General features: G+C 36.8%; 1 protein-coding gene across 1 annotated transcript; it reads right to left on the minus strand.

The window, feature by feature from the left end:
• Positions 1-307: 307 nt before the first annotated feature.
• LOC142179614 (uncharacterized) lies at positions 308-736 on the minus strand. The gene has a single exon (XM_075250612.1). The coding sequence runs from the start codon at positions 734-736 to the stop codon at positions 308-310; it is 429 nt and encodes a 142-aa protein (XP_075106713.1).
• Between the last annotated feature and the right edge of the window lie 20442 nt (positions 737-21178).

Here is a 21178-nt window from a genome sequence, read left to right on the forward strand (position 1 = left end):
AAAGGAAAAATTACTAAAATTCAAGACTAAAATTAAAAGCAAAAAACTATTTTTTTTCATTTTTTGTAAAGCAACAATTTACTTAATTAATCTAAAAATGCAAAACTAAATTCTAAATGCAGATGCTATATTTTTTGTATTTTCAATGCATTAATTAAATATGCACAAAATATGCAAACACTCAAGCAAATTGCACAGTAATTCCTAATTTTAGCAAATAATTAGATAAAAATCTAATTTTGGGAATTCTTTTTGGAGTAATTCTTGTGAGGCAAAAATCGCGTGCTCACAGCTTGCTTAACTCTTTTTAGTTTGTTCCATCTCTCAGTAGCTTCCTATCTTCTCCAATTGAGTTCCATGCTTGATCTACTTCTTGTATAAATTGAGGATGCTCAGCAATGCAATTGAAAAATATAAATGAACTGGTTTTCTTCCCATACATTTGTGAAATCGTCAGCTTAAGTGGGGAATGATCAGAGAAAGATGGCTCTAGGATTTGTATACTCTTACTAGGAATTGTTATCATCCAGTCCATGTTTACCAATCCTCTATCTATTCTGCTATATGTATGGTTATTTGTCCATGTATAATCCCTTCCCACAGCAGGTAATTCATTTATTCCTGTATCACTCATGCATTCCCTAAAATCCTTTGTTTCCATATCTTGCATTATAGTACCATGCAATTGATCCTGACTAGTCAATACTGCATTAAAATCTCTCCCATTACTAGTCATGGTCCTTGCTGCAAGCTATTTATCTGCCTCAATTTCTGTCACATATCCAATCTATCTTTTATAGTATGCATACCATATATTGTTGTAAATCCAAATGCTAGTAATCTTGAGTGTGTTCTGACCTGTCCATGTATGCATTGGCCATCTATGTCAATCGATTTAAACCCAAAGATTCTGGGATCCTATAGTATCCATATTCTGCTCTTATTGTTGTTGCTGAAATTTGATATCCACTGCCATCCATGAGCGATTTTACTAATTATGTTGCTAGCTTTCTGTTCCTTTATTTTATGTTCAACTAAGGCTATCACTACCTTTTTATTTTGCTTTATAAACTCCTTTATGTCCTTTTGTTTGTATGCTTTATTTAAACCTCTAACATTCCATGTGATCACACTCATACTGGTATGAATTGGGTATTATGATATATCTCCTATGCCCCATAACTCCTCACATGTATACTGCTTGTTCCTGGTTCATTTGTTGCTTGTTCACTTCCTAAAGATTGAAATCCTTTATTGTCGCCTAGTGTCTGACCTTCAACTTGCTTTGCTTGGGCCATTCTTGCTGCTGATTTCCCAGTAAGTGATGTCTACCCTTCTTCTTCAGGTTGTTTGCATCTGCACTAATTTTCACTGTTCTATTCTCTGGTGGTTTTGTTATTTCCATCCTCTTTGTTTGCTCCTTCTCCTTATTATTGTCTTTAGGACCAGCTTTCTTAGTCTTCTGCCATACTTGTTTGACTTTGTTTTCTCTTTCTCTGTATGCCTGTCTTTGTGGTTATTGAACTATGTTTTCTTAGCAATTGTGTCCTATATTTAGACATTTATTGTAGTATGTTGGCTCCCGATCATAGCTTATTTCTTGTTCAATTGTATTCCCCATTGGGTCGTGCATCTTCACTCTTTTAGGAAGGGGCTTTGTGATATCCATCTCAATCAGCATTCTCGCATAAGAAATTCTAATTGTACTAGTTGTACAATCATCAGCATACATTGGATTTCCCAAGGCACTCCCTATCTTTCTTAGTGCTTTCATACTCCAGCAATTAAGGGGAAGATTTGGAAATTTCACCCACAAAGGAATGGTTCTCAATACTTCATCATGCAAATTAAAATCTGATGTCCATGCTTTCATTATAATGGGTTGGTTGTTGATAGTGTGAGGCCCAGTATATAACACTTGGTTCCTTTCTTCCAAATTTGCAAATCTGATTACAAAATAATCTTCATTATGATAATAGATGTGAGGTTTTACGGAGAATTTACCTACTGAATTAAGGAATCATTCCACTGCTCTATGGAAGGTGAATCCCCAATTACATACAGTACAATTGTTGTGCTCCATTTTGCATTTTCCTGCTCAACATCCTTAAGATTTAATTTCACAATTTTCTCCCCATCTTGAATCATCGGTGCAATATATTGAAGATTCATGCCTCTCATTGCCAACTTATTCCCTGCTGCAATATTTGCCCATGATTGATTTCCATTAACCTTCTCTATTTGACAAGTACCTTTGAGGATTTCAATATTATCATCTTTGCATGGCACTGTTTTATTGCTATTTGGCGTATTCAAGTTCGTCTGTGTCTTCCCACTCCCAAATCCACAACCTAGTCCATTATTAGCTACATGTGTAGCTATCACTGCTTTCATCTTGCCATTTTTGATTGTTGGATCTGACTCTAGTTTGCTCTGCTCACTCACCATGCTCCTCGGAGTAGTATTGCCTATTGGTTCTTCAATTCTCACCCCTTTTGGTGAGACAAACAGCTCCATAACTGCCTTCCTTGCGTCTGTTGATCTCTGACTAGTAGTCGAAATTTTCATAAGATTCCGTTTAGGTCGTCCTTTTCCTCTCATGGCTCCAGCCGCGTACGTTAGCAAGGCCACGTTAACGTGCGCCAAGAGAAAACATGGAAGAAAGCTTTTTCTCTTATTGTATTATTTTTGAAATTAGGTTTCTTTCTAAGGTCAAAAGCCTTCTTAATTTTAAAAAATAAAAATAAAAATGTGTGCTTTAAAAAGGGTTGGTTGTTTCTGCTTTTTTTACTTTAAATGGCAGACCTAAAAGGATTATGAAATTGGACTAAAGAAGATGTTGTGCTTCTTTCTTTGGAGGGAAGATTTTAAGGAAATGTGCTGAAGGCCATTCGAAATTAGTCTGAAAATTTTAGTTACCTCCTATAACAATGGTATACACCCTATTTATTATAAACTAAAATCATTTTAAAACATTATTTTCTATAGCTACCTTTTATATTTTATAGCAAAATAGGTATTTATGGTATATAATACTATTGAGGCATGAAATACGCTATTTATGTTTTTGCTTTCTCTTTCTTTCAATTAATATATGATTCTCTCTTAGAATTTTTCTTCTTTCTCTCTCTTCCTTCTCTCTCTCTTCGAGCAAAATACCTTATTCTAATCGTGAATTCTCCGGCCAAATCCTCTAGGATTACTGTAATTGAAAATACTTCTAAACTGTTGGGAGAAAGAGGGGAAAGACGGACCTTTTTTTCAAAATCAGATTCCTCCATAGCAAGGAGTAGGGGTGTGCATTTGATTTATCGATTCAATTTTTACCCTTATCGATAATTACTTATCGATTTGTACATATGCTTATCGTTATCGTTTCAATAAGGTTTCGATTTTTTCAATTTCAATTTATCGATTTTTGGGGCTTATCGATTCGTTTATCGATTACACCAATAAGAAAATTTGTGGGACCTTTTCACTCCCGAAGAGGTGCATAGCATGCCCGAATCCTCTTCCAAATGGTAGGAAATAATAAAATCATTGGAGTAGATATAAAAATCACCTTAAATCTAAGAAGTCGAGTTCGTGATGATATAAAAAAATTAAAGCATATGTACATGTAATTAATACCCGAGGTTTCAATGTTAAGAGAGGTTTACCATGTGCATCCATGAGTACAAGTCCACCACCACCAGATCTTCCTCTGCCAGCAGCAATGGAACGATTCTTTCTTCTGGTGTAGTTGTCTACCCGGAAAACTAATCGACCTAGTTTATCAGGCGCCATGAATCCATCTGTCCCTTGGAAACTCATACCTCTTCAGGAATGAAAAGTCAGAAGCTGCACTGAAGAATGGGTAGAGGAAATAATAGGGTTAGGGACTTAGGGTAAAGGAAAGGGTATTATAGAATAAGGGTATATTTGTCTTTTTAGTATATCTTATCGGTTTATCGATAAACCGATAACCGAAGAGGACAAAATCGAAATCGAAATCGATAACTCGATAAGAAAAATTTCGAAACCGAAATCGATAAATCAATAAACTGATATCGATAAACCGATAACAAATAATCGATTCGATTTATCGATAAACCGATTCGAATGCACACCCCTAGTAAGGATGGGCTCGTTGCTCTGAGGCTAGGGCCATTGCGCAAGGAGAAAAAATGATTTCAGAATAATCCGAGTAGAGCATGGGTACTATAACATGAACGACAGATACTGTATTTTATACAGATCTGACGAGCCGGAAAACACCATCTCCGGTGAACTTTCCTCTCTTCTTTTCTATTTAGTCACATACAATAATAGAAATACATTGTATTATGTCACTCAAACACATTGTATTTTTATATAAATACATTTTTTTGCTTGTTTTTATGTATTTTAAAGGTATGTATTTTTTTAATACAGCTGAATACACCTATATTCATGCATATTGTACATACAGTATGCATGAAAACATGATATAAATATTGAAATACACCGAATACAAATATTGAAATAGAATAGAATATAAACAGTAAATACATTTAATTTTAAAATATAGTAAAATACACTGAATACAAATAAAAATATAGTGAATACAACCAATGAAATATACTGAATATAGCAGCAATAATATGTATTAGAAATAACTAAAATACTATTGATACAAATACATCTGAATTCACTAAATACAAAAGAGCGAATATAATAAATACAAACATTGAATCTAATGAATGCAACAGTAAAAAACAAATATTGAAATACACTAAATACAAAAGTTAAATACAACAAGTATATACAACCGAAAAATCATTCTAATTAATCGGATTGATAATGAGGCATGTTAGAATTAATTTTGTTGAATTATATTAGGAGTGTATCATGTCAATTGATCCTATTTTCGTTATTAGACAACTGGAGAGACCTATTTTTAAGGTAATTGTTATTACGGTATTCATAAATACATGACGCAAATACATGTGAATATATTCGCGTATAGCTATAAAACCCTATTTTCAGGCGATTTTTGCTATTGTATTCATGAATACAGCGAATACACTACCGTAATAACTGAATAGTAGCTTGTCACGACCCAAGTTTTCCTCCGTAGGATGTCGTGACGGCACCTAGTCTCTAAAACTAGGTAAGCCTAACAATTTGCGAAAAAGAATTGAAATACGACTAAATCTCACATTTAACAGATAGATATATAACTGAATTACCGCTCGGCATGTACAAGTAAAAATCTACAACTCAGAGTGTAAAAAACACCCAAAACTCGGTAGTTACAAGTCACAAACTCTAAGGAAGTACTAAATGTCTCTATACATCAGCATCTAAGAGAATAAAGAAAAGACAACACACTAAGGATAGAGGGGGACTCTGAGGTCTGCGGACGCTGGCAGATATACGTTGAAGTCTCCGAGCAGCAACACACACACTCCTAATATCAAGGATGGTAGGATGTACCTGGGTGTGCACAAAAACATATGCAGAAGTATAGTATGAGTACACCACAACGGTACCCAGTAAGTACCAAGTGTCACGACCCCAAACTACCCCGATCATGATGGCGCCTATCACAGTACTAGGCAAGCCGATTCAACACTAATAACGTAAAGGTCTTTTGTAAATTCATTCCCAAATCAAATACGATAAAAAATCCTTCATTTTAATATAATAAAATATGCGGAAAACAAATACGCAAATACATCCACACTGCCCGATCCTCGTGTCACTAGTCATGAGCCACTATACTACAGTCTGATACTGTTTACTTAATACAAAATGAGACTGAAATATGTAATACTGAACTAAGAAGAAGAAAGGCAAGGCTGCGGACGCCATGCAACTACCTTGCAATCTCCGAAATGCTCTGAACGCAAGAGTCAGCTCTCACTCGGATGCTTTGGCACCTGGATCTGCACACAAGGTGCAGGGAGTAACGTGAGTACGCCAACTCAGTAAGTAACCAAAGTAAATAAAGGCTGAGTGCAGTGACGAGCATTTAAAATCATATACATACTATAACATAGAATCTCAATAGAAATATCAAAGTCAAATATGTAGTTCAATTTCCGAACATTTCGTAAAAATCCTAAATGGAAGCAAGTTATATGTCACGATCCAAAAATCCCTCCGAAGGAGTCGTGATGACACCTAGTCTCTAAACTAGGTAAGCCTAACATAAACTGAAATAACATTGATGCTTACTAACTTCAAATTAACCAACTCTGAACAAATTATAATTCCCAAAACCAGTGGTACAAGTCATAAGCCTTTTTAAGAGTAGTTATACAAAAATAATTACATCACTGTTCCGAAACAAAAGGAACATATGGAAATAAGTACAATTGAAGGTGACTCCGAGACCTATGAACGCTGCAGCAGGTTTACTTTGAGTCTCCACCGCAATGATTCACGCAGCTACTATCGATCAATACCTGGATCTGTACACAAAAATATATAAAAGTGTAGTATGAGCACACCACGGAGGTGCCCACTAAGTATCAAGACTAACCTCGGTGGGCTAGTGACGAGGAACAGTCTAGACACCTACTGGTCAATTGAATTGAACAGAATTTGATAATAAACTATCAACCTAAAATTGACAAGTAATATCAACAGCAGGGAAAGAAAAAACTATAATCACAAGAAACAATAAAGAGAAACACGGATGGAAACGAAAGATAACCAATTAAATTAACATCAACATAGTTGGAACACATACAAGTAAAAATGTACTCAAACAAGGAAGGCAATGTCAGCTCAATAAATCATACCGTTCCTGATGCACAATTACAACCATCTCAACTCGATGTCTTATATCATAACCTCAATTACCAAACTTTTAGCTCACCCGACACCTTGTGCCCATATATTTCTATCTCTCTTTACACAACAACGTTCTCATGTTACTCAGTAAATAGGGTCCATAATCAATGCAATTAAAATTCAAGGAGTCTCATTTACATAACATAAAGTAGAGTACAACTTCTAAGCTAACTAGGAACTCAGCAAGAAAAGATGAAATTATTTTTAGAAATCATTTGAATCAAGAAAGTATCATTTTCAATTAAAATATATTATCAAAAGAATTATTACCTTTATCATGGGATTTAAGAAATTAACTTAGTAAAAATTTCCTTTTAAGTAAAATACAACCTCAGATGGTTTAAGGGAATTTAATCGAGCAACTAATTGAATTTAAAGAAATGAAAGAATTATTGAAATTTGAAGTATTGAAATATATATATAAATACGGCGAAGTATTAAAAACTCTATGGGGTTCCATCACAAGTGTCACGGCAGTAAAGAAATTTGAACAATTAAAACACTTGAATTGATAACTACAAAGAAACACAACAAACAGAAAGTGCACGACATCACCCTTCGTGCTTTATCACTCTTCCTCACAATATGCATAAATAGAAATGTGCACGGCATCACCCTTCTGCTTTACGCTCTTCCTCACATGATCATGCACAACATCACCCGTCGTGCTTTTACTCTCAATAATGTGGCACGACATCACCCTTCGTGCTTTTACACTCTTCCTCACAATATGCATAAATAGAAATGTACACGACATCACCCTTCGTGCTTTACACTCTTCCTCACCCAAACAATAGAAACAATAACATCACGGCAAGAAAGTCAACAATATGAATAATAACATCCTGGCAAAGGAGTCAACAATAGAAACAATAACATCCCGGCAAGGGAATCAACAATAGAAACAATAACATCCCGGCAAGGGAATCAACAATAGAAACAATAACATCCCGGCAAGGGAATCAACAATAGAAACAATAACTCAATAAACAATCTTGTTTCAACAGTTAGCTTTGCAATATAGATCTCAACTCGAGTCAATACTCAACAATGGACAATTACCAAAAGAATGTCATAAGTCTTGTTCAACATGAATAATCGTCAATTTAAACAAAAATAGTACATAATAAGGATCACGGAAAAATCAAGAAGCACGATAACCTCAACAAAACAACCAGACATAATAAGCACGTGATAACTACACCGGTAACCACAACAATTAGACATGTAGCATGTTTATACGAAGTCATAAAGGAAACTCACAATCAAGAAGTATCAAAACAATAAGGAAGCCAATCACTTTAATTAAGGTAATTAAGGGTCAAGTAACACGTACGAATTAGAGAAAAGCTAATAACATCATATGGAGCATATAGAGGCAATATAAGCAATTAGAAAACTCAACCATAACAGGATACTTTCCACATAATAAACATAAGGACCTAAGAACCCTAGAGGCAATTTCCCACAAATAAGTCCGAGCATACACTCGTCACCTCGCATGCACGGACTACAATTAGCATAGAAGACTCAAATCCTAAAGGGAAGTCCCCCACACAAGGTTAGGCAAGATACTTACCTCAATCCAGCTAATTCAATACTCAATTTAGCTTTTCCTTTACCAATTCATCAACTCTCAGCTCAATCTAGCCAAAAACAACTTGAATACATCAAACAATGCAAGAGAAAATAATTTCAATTAACAAAACTATGATTCTTATACAATTTGCAAAAACACAACAAAAGTCAACTCCCCGAGCCCGTACCTCGGAACCCAACAAAATTTATAAAGATCGAACACCCATTCCGCTACGAGTTTACCCATATAAAAATTATCTAATTCTGATACCATTTGGTCATTCAAATCATCATTTTACATTTTTGAAAGATTTCGCAATTTTCCCCAAATTTTCCTTTAGATTCTCATGAATTTGATATTAAATCTAAGATATAACCACAAAATATAGTTGAAAATTAATTAGCGACACTTATCCAATAATTTGGAGAAGTTTGGGTCTTTGAAATATTGCCCATGGAGGTTTAGGGTTTAAGAAAATTGAAAAATGGGCGAAAATCTCGTCAAAAACCTCACTTAACAGGCCTCAGATGTCGCATTTGCGACCCAAGGTTCGTAATTGCGAACCCTCACAAATTGCGAACAAAGCAGGGTTGACAGAAGTCGCATTTGCGACAAAAAGTTCGCATTTGCGAACTAGGAATCGCAAATGCGATGAAAAAGTTCGCATTTGCAAACACACCAGAAACCAGCAATTTTTTTCCGACATGAAAATGAGTATAACTTCCTCATACGATGTCCAAATTCGATGATTCTTTTTCCTATGACTCTCTAATTTTGATACAGATCTAATGGTTTAAACAAAACTAAATTTGGATCTCATTTGCTTAATGTGGTATTATTGTTGCTTGAAGAAACGACGATGAAGCATCCAAAAACAAGCGCAGCATAGCCTAAACCTATCCGAAACTCACCCAAGCCCTCGGATGTCACGACCCAAAAATCAGCCCGGTTGTGATGGCACCTATCGTGAAAGTAGGCCAGCCGACACAACTTCTGAATCAACCATTTTCCAATAAAAGTTATTTTTTTACCATTTATAAACGAATAATCTCATAATGAACATTTAAAAGAAAAATGTGGAATAATTATACAAGCCCGACATCGGGGTGTCACAAGTCATGAGCATCTACCAAGGTCTGAGTACAACAAGAGTCTAAAAATGTACTAAATACAATAATAAAAATGAGAGGAAGGAAGCAGTGCTGCGAAGGTCGTGCAACCACCTTGCTAACTCTGATGACTCCGCATATGAGCAATCAACACCCGCTACCGGGTTCCGAAATACCTGAATCTACACACAAGGTGCAGAGAGTAATGTGAGTACTCCAACCCAATAAGTAATAAGAGTAAATAAAGACTGGGCAGTAGGAAACGATGAATCCACATTTATGATAAACTCAATAAGCATAACAAGCTTTCAAATCAGAATACAAGTCAATCGTCTCATTTAAAATCCAGCTTTGGTAAAAATCATTTGAAAATGCTTTCCAACAATTTCAGTAGGGGTGCAATGCCATTTATAATAAAAGAGATGAAAATCATAATCGGCCCCTCGGACAAAACATAGTTCGTATACAGCCTCTCGGGCAAAACAAAAATTTATACCCATTTCATAACTTGAAAACTTCAGTTTGAATGAAAGTTGTTTAAAGCGATTGCTCAATATTTTCAATAGAGTCTCGATCTAAAGATGAGTAAAAGCAGTAATTAAATCAACATATTCGATAAAAACTCACTTTAAGGAGGAGTGAAAAATAGTAAGTTCATAAATAGGCCCCTCAGGCAAAGCATCACTCATGTACATGTATATCTATAGCCCCTCAGGCAAGCCTCTCAGTCACTCGTGACTCAACTCTTACCAATCAGCGCTCACACTCAGCCCTGCGGCGTGCAGCCTAATCCATAGATATATAATCCTCACAACCAGGCCCTCGGCCTCTCTCAGTCACTAACCTCACAATCAGACCCTCGGTCTATCTCAGTCATCAACCTCACAATCAGACCCTCAGTCTATCTCAGTCGTCAACCTCACGATCACTCATGACCATCAGTAAAACAGGGAACTCAATCCAAACAGTTTTCACATTTTAAGAAGTAAAATGATAAAACCAGATTCAAACAATAAACAAGTAAAACATGATTGAGGATATGCTTTCAAAACAAATAGAGTGAGGAAATATAGTAAAAATGCCTCTAAGGGTCTCAACAGGTCGGTACAAGGCCCCAAACATGGCATACAACCCAAAATATAATACCAGCCTCTAAAACATGGAATATCATAAGATTTTCAAATCAAATACGCGACTTAACAGTTGTACGGGACGGACAAAGTCTCAATCCCCAACGGTGCACAGCTCCACGCTCGTCATCTAGCATGTGTGTCACCTCAAAGTAGCACAACAAAGTGAAATCCGAGATTTCAAACCCTCAGGAAAATATTTACAATCATTATTTACCTCGATCCGGTCCAAACTCTAGCCCGTGATGCCTTTGCCCTCACGAATCGACCTTCGGATGCTCCAAATCTAGACACAATCAGTACATAACTATTAAAATATGCTAAGGGAACAAAGCCCACTCAAAAATATCCAATTTAAATCAAAAAACCCGAAATTGCTCAAACTCGGCCCCCGGGCCCACGTCTTGGAATCTGATAAAAGTCACATCAATAGAATCCTCATCCTCTCACGAGTCAATACATACCAAGAACATCAAAATCAGACCTCAATTGCCCTTCAAATTCCCAATTTACACTCTCCAAATCCAAGCCCTAATTTCCCAATTTTTTGCTTTAATTTCCACATATTTTATGATTAAACAAGTAAGAATCAACATAGGATCGAGTATAGAGCTCAAAAATCTTACCTCCAAGTGTTACCCTTCGATTCCCTCTTCAATCTTTCTCAAAAGCTCCAAAAATCGTTCAACAATGGAGAAAATAGACCAATGCTCACGAAACTCACTTTTAAACATTCTACCCGAGGTAAAATTACTTTCTTTGCGAATGCGACCGATCTCTCGTGTTCGCGTAGACCAAATTCACTGCCTCTCTATTTTTCCCTTCGCGAACGCGGACAATTTCCATGTGAACGCGGTCCAACTCTCGCGAACGCATAGCACATGGGCCGGGGGTTCCCAACGACCTTACTCCTCTTCGCGAACGCGACCCAAGTCTCGCGTCCGCGATGCACATGACGCCTCCACCTTCGCGTTCGCGTCCCCTTCCTCGCGAACGCGTAGAACAAAAATATCAACATATAAAAACACCCTTCGTGAACGCGGGTCCCTGACCGCGAACGCGAAGAACAATTTGTCTACAATACAAACCAACAAAAACTGTCAAGTCCAAAGTCCAAAATTGATCCGTTTAGCCATCCGAAAATCACCTGAGGCCTTCGGGACCTCAACAAAACATGACAACACATCCCATAACCTCATTCAAACTTGTTCCAACCTTCGGAACTCTCAAAACAACATTAAAATACCAAAATCACATCGGATTCAAGCCTAAGAATTTCAAGAACTTCCAAATTACGCTTTTGATAAAAATTCAGACAAACCACGTCCGAATGACCTGAAATTTTGCACACTCGTCACAAATGACACAACAAATCTACTGCAACTTCCGGGATTCCATTCCGACCCTATATCAAAATCTCACCTATCAACCGGAAAATGCCAAAATCTCAATTTCGCCAATTCAAGCCTAAACCTTCCACGAACTTCCAAAATGCATTCCGATCACGCTCCTAAGTCCCAAATCACCTAACGGAGCTAACCAAATGAGAAAAATTCCGATCCGAGATCATATACCAACAAGTCAAATCTTGGTCAAACTTTTCAAATTTCAAGCTTCAAACTAAGAACTATTCTTCCAAATTCATTCTGATTACCCTGAAAACCGAAACCAACGATTTACATAAGTCATAATCCATCACACGGGGCAAGTCATGCCCGAGAACTGACGAGCAAGGTGCAAAAGCTCAAAACGACCGGTCGGGTCGTTACATCGGAGCTTCAAACCAAACATGCACGCAAGTCTAAAAACATCATACGGACTTGATCGTACGATCAAATCATCAAAATAACATCAAAAACTATAAATTTAACATCAAAACTCATGATTTTCTCAAGGACACTCAAATTTTCTAATTTTTCAACAGGACGTCCAAAGCACGTCAAATCAATTTCGGTTCTCACCAAATTTTACATATAGGACTTAAATATCATAACAAACTTGTACCGGGCTCCGAAACCAAAATACGAGCCCGATACCAACGAGTTCAAATATTAATTCATACCTTTATTTCCTTTAAAAACCAGCACAATAATTTTCTTCAAAAAATATTTTCTAAGGCTAGGGACCTCGGAATTCAATTCCGGGCATACGTCCAAGTCCCATATTTTACCGCGGACCTTCCAGGATCATTGAACACAGATCTGATTCCGTTTACCAAAAATGTTGACCAAAGTCAACTAAAAACCAAATTTTAACTCTAGAAATTACTATATTTTTCATATTTTCACATAAAAGCTTTCTGGTTTCACGCCCGGACTGCGCACACAAGTTGATACACATAATATGATGTTGCTCGTGATCTCAAACTGCCGAACCGGATGCAATTGCTCAAAACGACCAATTGGGTCGTTACAGTTATTTAAAACATTTGTTCAACATTTTTCAATAGAGGCTCAGAATAAATGAAGAGTGAAAACCATAATTTCATAAACAAGCCCCTCGGGCAAAGTTTCACTCATATATATATGGCTCATCGGGCAAGCCTCTCAGTCACTCGTGACTCAGCCCTCATCAATCAGCACTTATGCTCAGCACTCCCGCTCAATAGATAGCTCAATAATAATAACTATTGCGGCGTGCAGCCCGATCCATAAATACACATTGTCGACTGCGCTCACTGGGGGTGTGCAGACTCCAGAGGGGTTCCTACCGCCCAAATGCTATATCGCTGCGGTATATATATATATATATATATATATATATATATATATATATATATATATATATATATATATATATATATATATATATATATATATATATATATATATATATATATATATATATATATATATATATATATATATATATATATATATATATATATATATATATATATATATATATATATAGTCACTCAGGCATTTTAGAAAAAAATCAGGGAACTCGACCCAAACAGTTTTCATATATTAAAGGTAGAGTAATGAAACTGAAACAAATAATAAACAGGTAAAAGTCATGACTGAGGATATGCTTTCAAATCAAAACAGCATGAGGATAGTAGTAAAATACCCCTGAGGGTCCAAACAGTTTGGCATGAGGCCCAAACATGGCATTCAGCGCAAGTTAACAGATTCATTTCTAAAACAAGTAAATATCATATAGAGTTTATCAAAATATGCAACTTTACAGTTGCCACGGGACGGACCAAGTCACAATCCCTACCAATGCACGCCCACACGCCCATCACCTAGCATGTGTGTCACCTCATTTATCAAAACAGTACGAAATTCTGGGTTTCATACCCTCAGGTCCCATCGTTACTTACCTCGAACCGGATGAAAATCTACTCTACAATGCCCTTGCCTCTCGACTTGGCCTCAAATCGTCCCGAATCTATCCAAAATTCGAATCATATCATTAATACATGCCAAAAGGACAAAGCCCACGCAAAATTATCAAATTAAACTCAAAATCCCGAAATTGGTTAAACCCGGTCCCCGGGCCCACATCTCAGAATTCGATAAAAATTATAACACTAGAATCCTTATTCTCTCACGTGTCTATACATACCAAAATCATCAATATAGGACCTCGAATGGCCCCTCAAATCCCCAATTTAAACTCTCTAATTTCAAACCCTAATTTCCCAATTTTCACCTCTAATCTCTTCAATTTCCATGTTTAATCAACTGAACTTCACCATAGATACAAGTATCTAGTTTAAAAATCTTACCTCAACAAGTTTTTCCTTGATTTCCTCTTCAAAACCCTCCAAAAGCTTCAATCCCGACTTCAAAAATGGTGGAATGGGCTAAATTTCGCGAAGGGGAACTTATATACTTTCTGCTTAGTGATTTTTGTGTCTGCGGACAAAATTTCGCACCTGCGGGCCGTTTCTGCGCCCAAAAATCTGCTCCTGAAGAAATTCACTTAACTCCTCAAATGTCTCACCTGCGACCCAGGTCTCGCACCTGCGGGCTCGTAGATACGGTCCAGCCTTCCGCTCATGCGACTAATGTCGCTTCTGCAATCACCTTTCCGCTTCTTCGGCTCGCACCTATGGTCCCCAATCCGCAGGTGCAGTTATGACAGAAAACAGCAGCTGAAGCTGCTCAATTCCAATTTCAATCTTTCCGACAACCTTCCGAATTCATCCCGAGGCCCCCGGGACCTCAACCAAAAATACAAACAAGTATATACCAATATTCAAACTTATTCCAACCTTCGAACACTCAAAACAATATCGAAACACCAAATCACCCTCGGATTCAAGCCTAAGGATTTCCAAACTTCCGAATTCCGCAACCGATCTAAAAACCTATCAAACCTCATCCGAATGACCTGACATTTTTCACACATATCACAAATGACACAACGGACCTACTCCAACTTCCGGAATTCCATTCTGACCCCGATATCAAGATTTCCACTGCAGACCAAAAAATGCAAAATTTCCAATTTTGCCAAGTCAAGCCTAAATCTACCACGAACCTCCAAATTACATTTTGAACACTCTCCTAAGTCCAAAATCACCTTACAAAGTTATCCGAACCATCATAATTCATATCCGAGAACTTCTATGCATAAGTCAACATCCGGTTGATTTTTCCAACTTATACTTCCAAATAAGAGACTAAGTGTCTCATTTCCCTCCATGACCATCCCGAACATAGAACAACCAACACGATATGATAAAATACAGCTGAACAACACATAAAGAAGCAGAAATAGGGAGAGCGAGACTGTAACTCATGAAGCGACCGGTTGGGTTGTTACATCCTCCCCCTCTTAAACAAACGTTCATCCTAGAACGAGTCAAGAAACATACATGAAGCCTCAAATAGGTGTGGATATCTTCTCCGCATCTCCCGCTCGGTATCCCAAGTAGCCTTCTCCATGGGCCGACCTCTCCACTGCACTTTTACTGAAGCTATATCCTTTGATCTCAACTTTCGGACCCGTCGCTCCAAAATAGCTACTGGTTCCACATCATAAGTCAAATATGTAGTTCAATTCCAAACATCTCGTAAAAACTCCAGTTTCGATGAAAGTTATTTAAAATATTTGTTCATCATTTTTCAATAGCGGCTTAGTATAAAAGAAGAGTGAAAACAGTAATTTCATAAACAATCCCCTCAGGCAAAGTATCACTTATATATATATATATGGCCCCTCGGAAAAGCCTCTTAGTCACTCGTGATTCAACCCTCATCAATCAGCACTCACGCTCAACACTCTCGCTCGATAGATAGCTCAATAATAATAATCGCAACGGCGTGCAACCCGATCCGTAAATACACTTAATCGACTGCGCTCACTAGGGGTGTGCAGACTCCGGAGGGGCTCTTACAGCCCAAGCGCTATATCGTTGTGGCGTGCAGCCCGATCCAATACATATCGTTGCGGCGTGCAGACCGATCCATATATATATATATATATATATATATATATATATATATATATATATATATATATATATATATATATATATATATATATATATATATATAGTGGACGGCGTGCCACACGATCCCATAATATCATATATAAGTGGACGGCGTGCCACACGATCAATCATTAATCTCACTGTCACTCGGGCATTTCAGTGAAAAATCAAGGAATTCAGCCCAAACAGTTTTCATATATTAAAAGTAGAGTAATGAAACTGAATCAAACAATAAATAGGTAAAAATCATGACTGAGAATATTCTTTCAAATCAAAACAACGTGAGGATAGTAGTAAAATACCCCCGAGGGTCCAAACAGTTCAGCACGAGGCCCCAAATATGACATTCACCCCAAGTTAACAGATACATTTCTAAAACACGTAGATATCATATAGAGTTTATCAAAATATGCAACTCTATAGTTGCCATGGGACAGACCAAGTCACAATCCCTACCAGTGCACACCCACATGCCCGTCACCTAGCATGTGCGTCACCTCATTTATCAAAACAATACTAAATTCTGGGGTTTCATACCCTCAGGTCTAGATTTACCATCGTTACTTACCTCGAATCGGACGAAAATCTACTCCACAATGCCCTTGCCTCTTGACTCGGCCTCAAATCATCCCGAATCTATCCAAAATCAGAATCATATCATCAATACATGCAAAAGGGACAAAGCCCACACAAAAATTATCAAATTAAACTCAAAATCCCGAAATTGGTCAAACTCGGCCCCTAGGCCCACATCTCGGAATTCGATAAAAACACAATACTAGAATCCTTATCCTCTCACGAGTCTATATATACCAAAATCATCAAAATCAAACCTCGAATGGCCCCTCAAATCCCCAATTTAAACTCTCTAGTTTCAAGCCCTAATTTCCCAATTCCAATCTTTCCGACAACTTTCCGAATTCATACTGAGGCCCCCAAGACCTCAACCAAAAATACAAACAAGTCATATACCACTATTCAAACTTATTCCAACTTTCGGAACACCCAAAATAATATCGAAACACCATCTTTTGGTTGATTCCGTATGTCCATTATCACTTGGATGGTACGGTGAAGAAGTAATTCTCTTGATTTCCAAACCCTTCCAAAAAATTTGTGACTTTTGAACCTATGAATTGCGGCCCATTGTCACAAGCAATTTCCCTCAGTATTCCGAACCGATAAATTATGTTGTCCCGTATGAAGTCGACCACTTCTCATTCATCGGTCTTTTGGTAAGGACCTGCTTCAACCCATTTAGTGAAGTAATCAGTTAAAACTAAAAGAAATCTTACCTTTCTAGGACCCGATGGTAACAGACCAAGTATGTCACATTTTTGAACGAATGCATTTGTGTCCTACTCCATCCGCAACCAATAATAACCTACCTTGATCAACTTTATAACTAACGAATATGCAGTAGACTGATTCCCGCAAACTCCTTCGTGGACTTCCCGCATTACGTAATCTGCCTTCGAGGACCCCAGACACCGGGCCAACGGTCCTTTGTATGATCTTCTATATAATTGCCCATTCACGAGGCAGTAGCGAGCTGCCTTGGTCTGTAGTACCTGGGATGCCTTCAGATCTTTGTGTAATTTATCATGCCGAAGATAATACCTACTGAGCCTGCTATTTATAGCTCTACCTACGGAAACAAGATCCTAGGGTCAAGCCCCTCTTAAATGGTAATAAAAGAGTCATTGATATGCATGTAATGGTCGACTTTGAATGCAAATATTCTATGCAATGGTCGCTCATTTATTGTTAACGAATATTCTCCCATCGAATGTCTTCCGACGACAAACCTTTGAACTTCTACTACCGACTGCGCTCCCTTCTTTACTCGATATCGATTACATTCGCTGTATTTGGTATTGGTTATGTCCTCCTGCCCTTTGTCTATCTTTGATTCTACGTGTCATATTACCATTCAACCCTTCATTGTAAACCAATTTTACCCCATACATATAGTGCATCCTAGCAAAGGTAAAATAATGTTCAATATAGCGCTTGCGCCAATGCTCACCACGGGCTAATATATATATATATATATAAAGGTGGGAATAAAAAAGGTGACTTGACACCTCTCTTAGGCGAAGAATCACATTTATCTTTTTTTCTCCTTTTTTTGCTTCTTTTCTCTCATTATTTTCTTTCAAATTCAAATTATATTAGAAAACCCAAAAGTTTGTATTAAGAAATTAAATAATGAGCAATCAGAAACGGCTTCTTAATTCCTCATGACCAAACAAATCCCCACTCCTCCATATAACTCCTAATTAATGTTAAGGGAGTAATTAGCTTTCATAATTTAGAAGAATCAGAAACGGCAAAAGCAATTATAACAAAGGAGTATAAGTATCTCACTTCTAATTAATGTATGTTTGCGGCAAGGCGCATGAAACATTATCGTGAGGGAGGGACTCAGTCATAAAATAGTGGAGTAAAGATCAGGACATGAGAAGGTAGTTGTGGAGCCTCATATTTGGCCAATTCTATTATCTCCCCAAATATTAATGCAACAATCACCTCTCCTCAACAATGTGAGCTGCTACGTTTTGACATTGTGGACTATAGCAATTTGCTTGCTCAAGATTACTTTGTGTTAGATCCTTTTTAAATTCACAATTGTGCTCATGTATTTCATTTCAAATGAAATATTTGTTGCTTTCTTTTCTTAGTTATCATGGTACAATAATCTATTTTCACGTTTAGTAACTAGAGCCTAGAATATGCTTTAAGTTTTACAAAAATGTTGTCATGTACTTTAAATTTACTATTGTTCTATTTTAGAACTGGTTTTTTCTTTTATTCAGTCGTATGAAATGTTGATATATTATTGTTATATTGTAATAACCCGAAATATTTTTTTATATACTTATTAATTATGAGTTGGAGTTAACTTTATTCATAGCTATTGAGTCAAATACTAAGGTAGTAAAATAGTGTATCAAATAAGTGATTAGTGTGCTAGTTACATATTAGTAAAAATTAAGAATTAGAAGTAAGTAACTTTAATTTAATATTTAAAAGGTATACATGTGGGCCAAGCCTACCCTTTTAACACCTTCACGAGAGATTTTCTTAGCAGATATTAGGTATACTAGGGCTTATAGCTATTAACAAGGAAATTTCAACAGAAGGATAGGATTTTCTTTCAGGAATTCGCTCGCTGCGTTGGAAGCTAGCAGCGTGAGTTTTAGAGCTCCAGATTGAGGCCATTGAGATTGTTTGATTGGCGTTCTAGACTTTTCAAGGTTGATGAACTTGTCGTTAGCGAGATAAGTGAGGCTTTAAGCTTTGATGCTTGCTTTTCTAAAACCCGTTTTGAAAATGTATTTTTTTCTGTCTGGTCCATGTGTTGGAACAAGCATGCACTTGATAGAATCGGTGGTCTTAGACTAGCCGCAAATATATTATTTTATGAAAATAAAAAAACAATTATTTTATAAGTTGTTTGATGGCATGATACGGTTGTGAGCCATGATATTGAGTTTGATAGTTTGATACGGCTGTGCGCCATGAGGTTGAGTTTGATACGGATGTGCGCCGTGATGTTGAGTTTGATACGGCTGTACGCCATGATGTTGAGTTTGATACGGTTGTGCGCCATGATGTTGAGTTTGATACGGTTGTGCACCATGATGTTGAGTTTGATGCGGCTGTGCGCCATGATGTTGAGTTTCATACGGCTGTGCGCCATAATGTTGAGTTTAATATGGCTGTGCGCCATGATATTGGGGCATTATGTATGCCTTTGTACATCACCCGAGCATTGTGTATGCTTCTAGATATATTTGGGCCATTGTGTATGCTTCAGTGAGTATTTTGTATGCTCTGTTATATATTTGAGGCATTGTGGTGTCGTTGTGGACTCATAGGTGTGTTGGTAAATTTCCTTTACTGCAATTCTGATAAGTCCTTAGTGGGTATCTTGTTGGTTAATTCTTAATAACTTGTTGATACACATATATTGAGTTATTGTATAATTATCATATTTACTATATCATTCATGTTGTGATGTTTTTTGTATTTTCTAACACTTATTCCAGAGGTATCTAAAGTGACGGGTCGAGGATCTTACTGGGTTATATTTACGTATAATTCACTCCTTACTTGCATCTCTATGCAGATGTCATTGCGGGAGATAGAGCTAGTGGCTGACGAGTTTGTTCGAGTGGATCCTATTGTTGAGGTGAGCCACCACATTGTTCGTGGAGGCTTTCGTTTCAGACTTACCTAGCTCGTGTTAGCTATTTCATTTTCTTTGGGGTTTGCATGCCCGTCAATAAAACTCATGTTACTCTTTTAGATGCTCCACGGTCTTAGTGTGAGATTTGGACTAGAGTTTTATTATTTGAGTGATTGTTGATTTTTCTATCAATTGACTAAGGTATTGGGCAATAATTATTTACTCTTTAATTACTAATAATTCTATTAGGCCTGCATCTTTTTCTCTCAGTGTTTGTGTAAATGGTTAAGCGTTAGAGAAAGAAGTTCGTCTGGCAAGTGGTGTTAGCTAGGTGTCAGCCACGTCTAGGAGGTAGTTTTGGACGTGACATATATGTGGCTTTAAATTTCTAAATTCAGAAAACAATTGATGAGAAGATTTTGTTAAACTTATCTGCAAATTAAGTATTATTGTTAATGTTATAAGTTAAATTGGCCAAGAAAATTATGGAGTATCAATATTCTTGGGACTTCAAATGTTTCACATAGAGATACCTTGTGACGATTTCTCGGAAAATTTGAATTAATATAATATTAGAAAAATACACAAATATTATATACCAAAAAACAAGATATCATTTACTGAAAAGTTTCAGAACAGCTACAGTAAAATTGACTTTTAAATTGATAGCATTTCATTTTTTATTTACTGTAATTACTTATATTAAAAATGTAATCGTAATCACCAAATTATTTTATTAAATTTGGTTATTACGTATATATAAGAGGTCCAGGATTTATTTTATCCCTTCACGGCTGCATTAACTAGGCATGACTCATGAGTGACAAAAGATGTATTTATATGCTAAAAATATTGATGCATTATTCCTTATTGAATGGAGTAATTATTTCCCTT

The sequence above is a fragment of the Nicotiana tabacum genome, chromosome 3, assembly GCF_000715075.1.
Source record: "Nicotiana tabacum cultivar K326 chromosome 3, ASM71507v2, whole genome shotgun sequence".
Taxonomy (NCBI): domain Eukaryota; kingdom Viridiplantae; phylum Streptophyta; class Magnoliopsida; order Solanales; family Solanaceae; genus Nicotiana; species Nicotiana tabacum.

Coding starts and splice junctions, on each gene's coding strand:
- LOC142179614 (XM_075250612.1), bottom strand. CDS start 736: ATGACTAGTAATGGGAGAGATTTTAATGCAGTATTGACTAGTCAGGAT.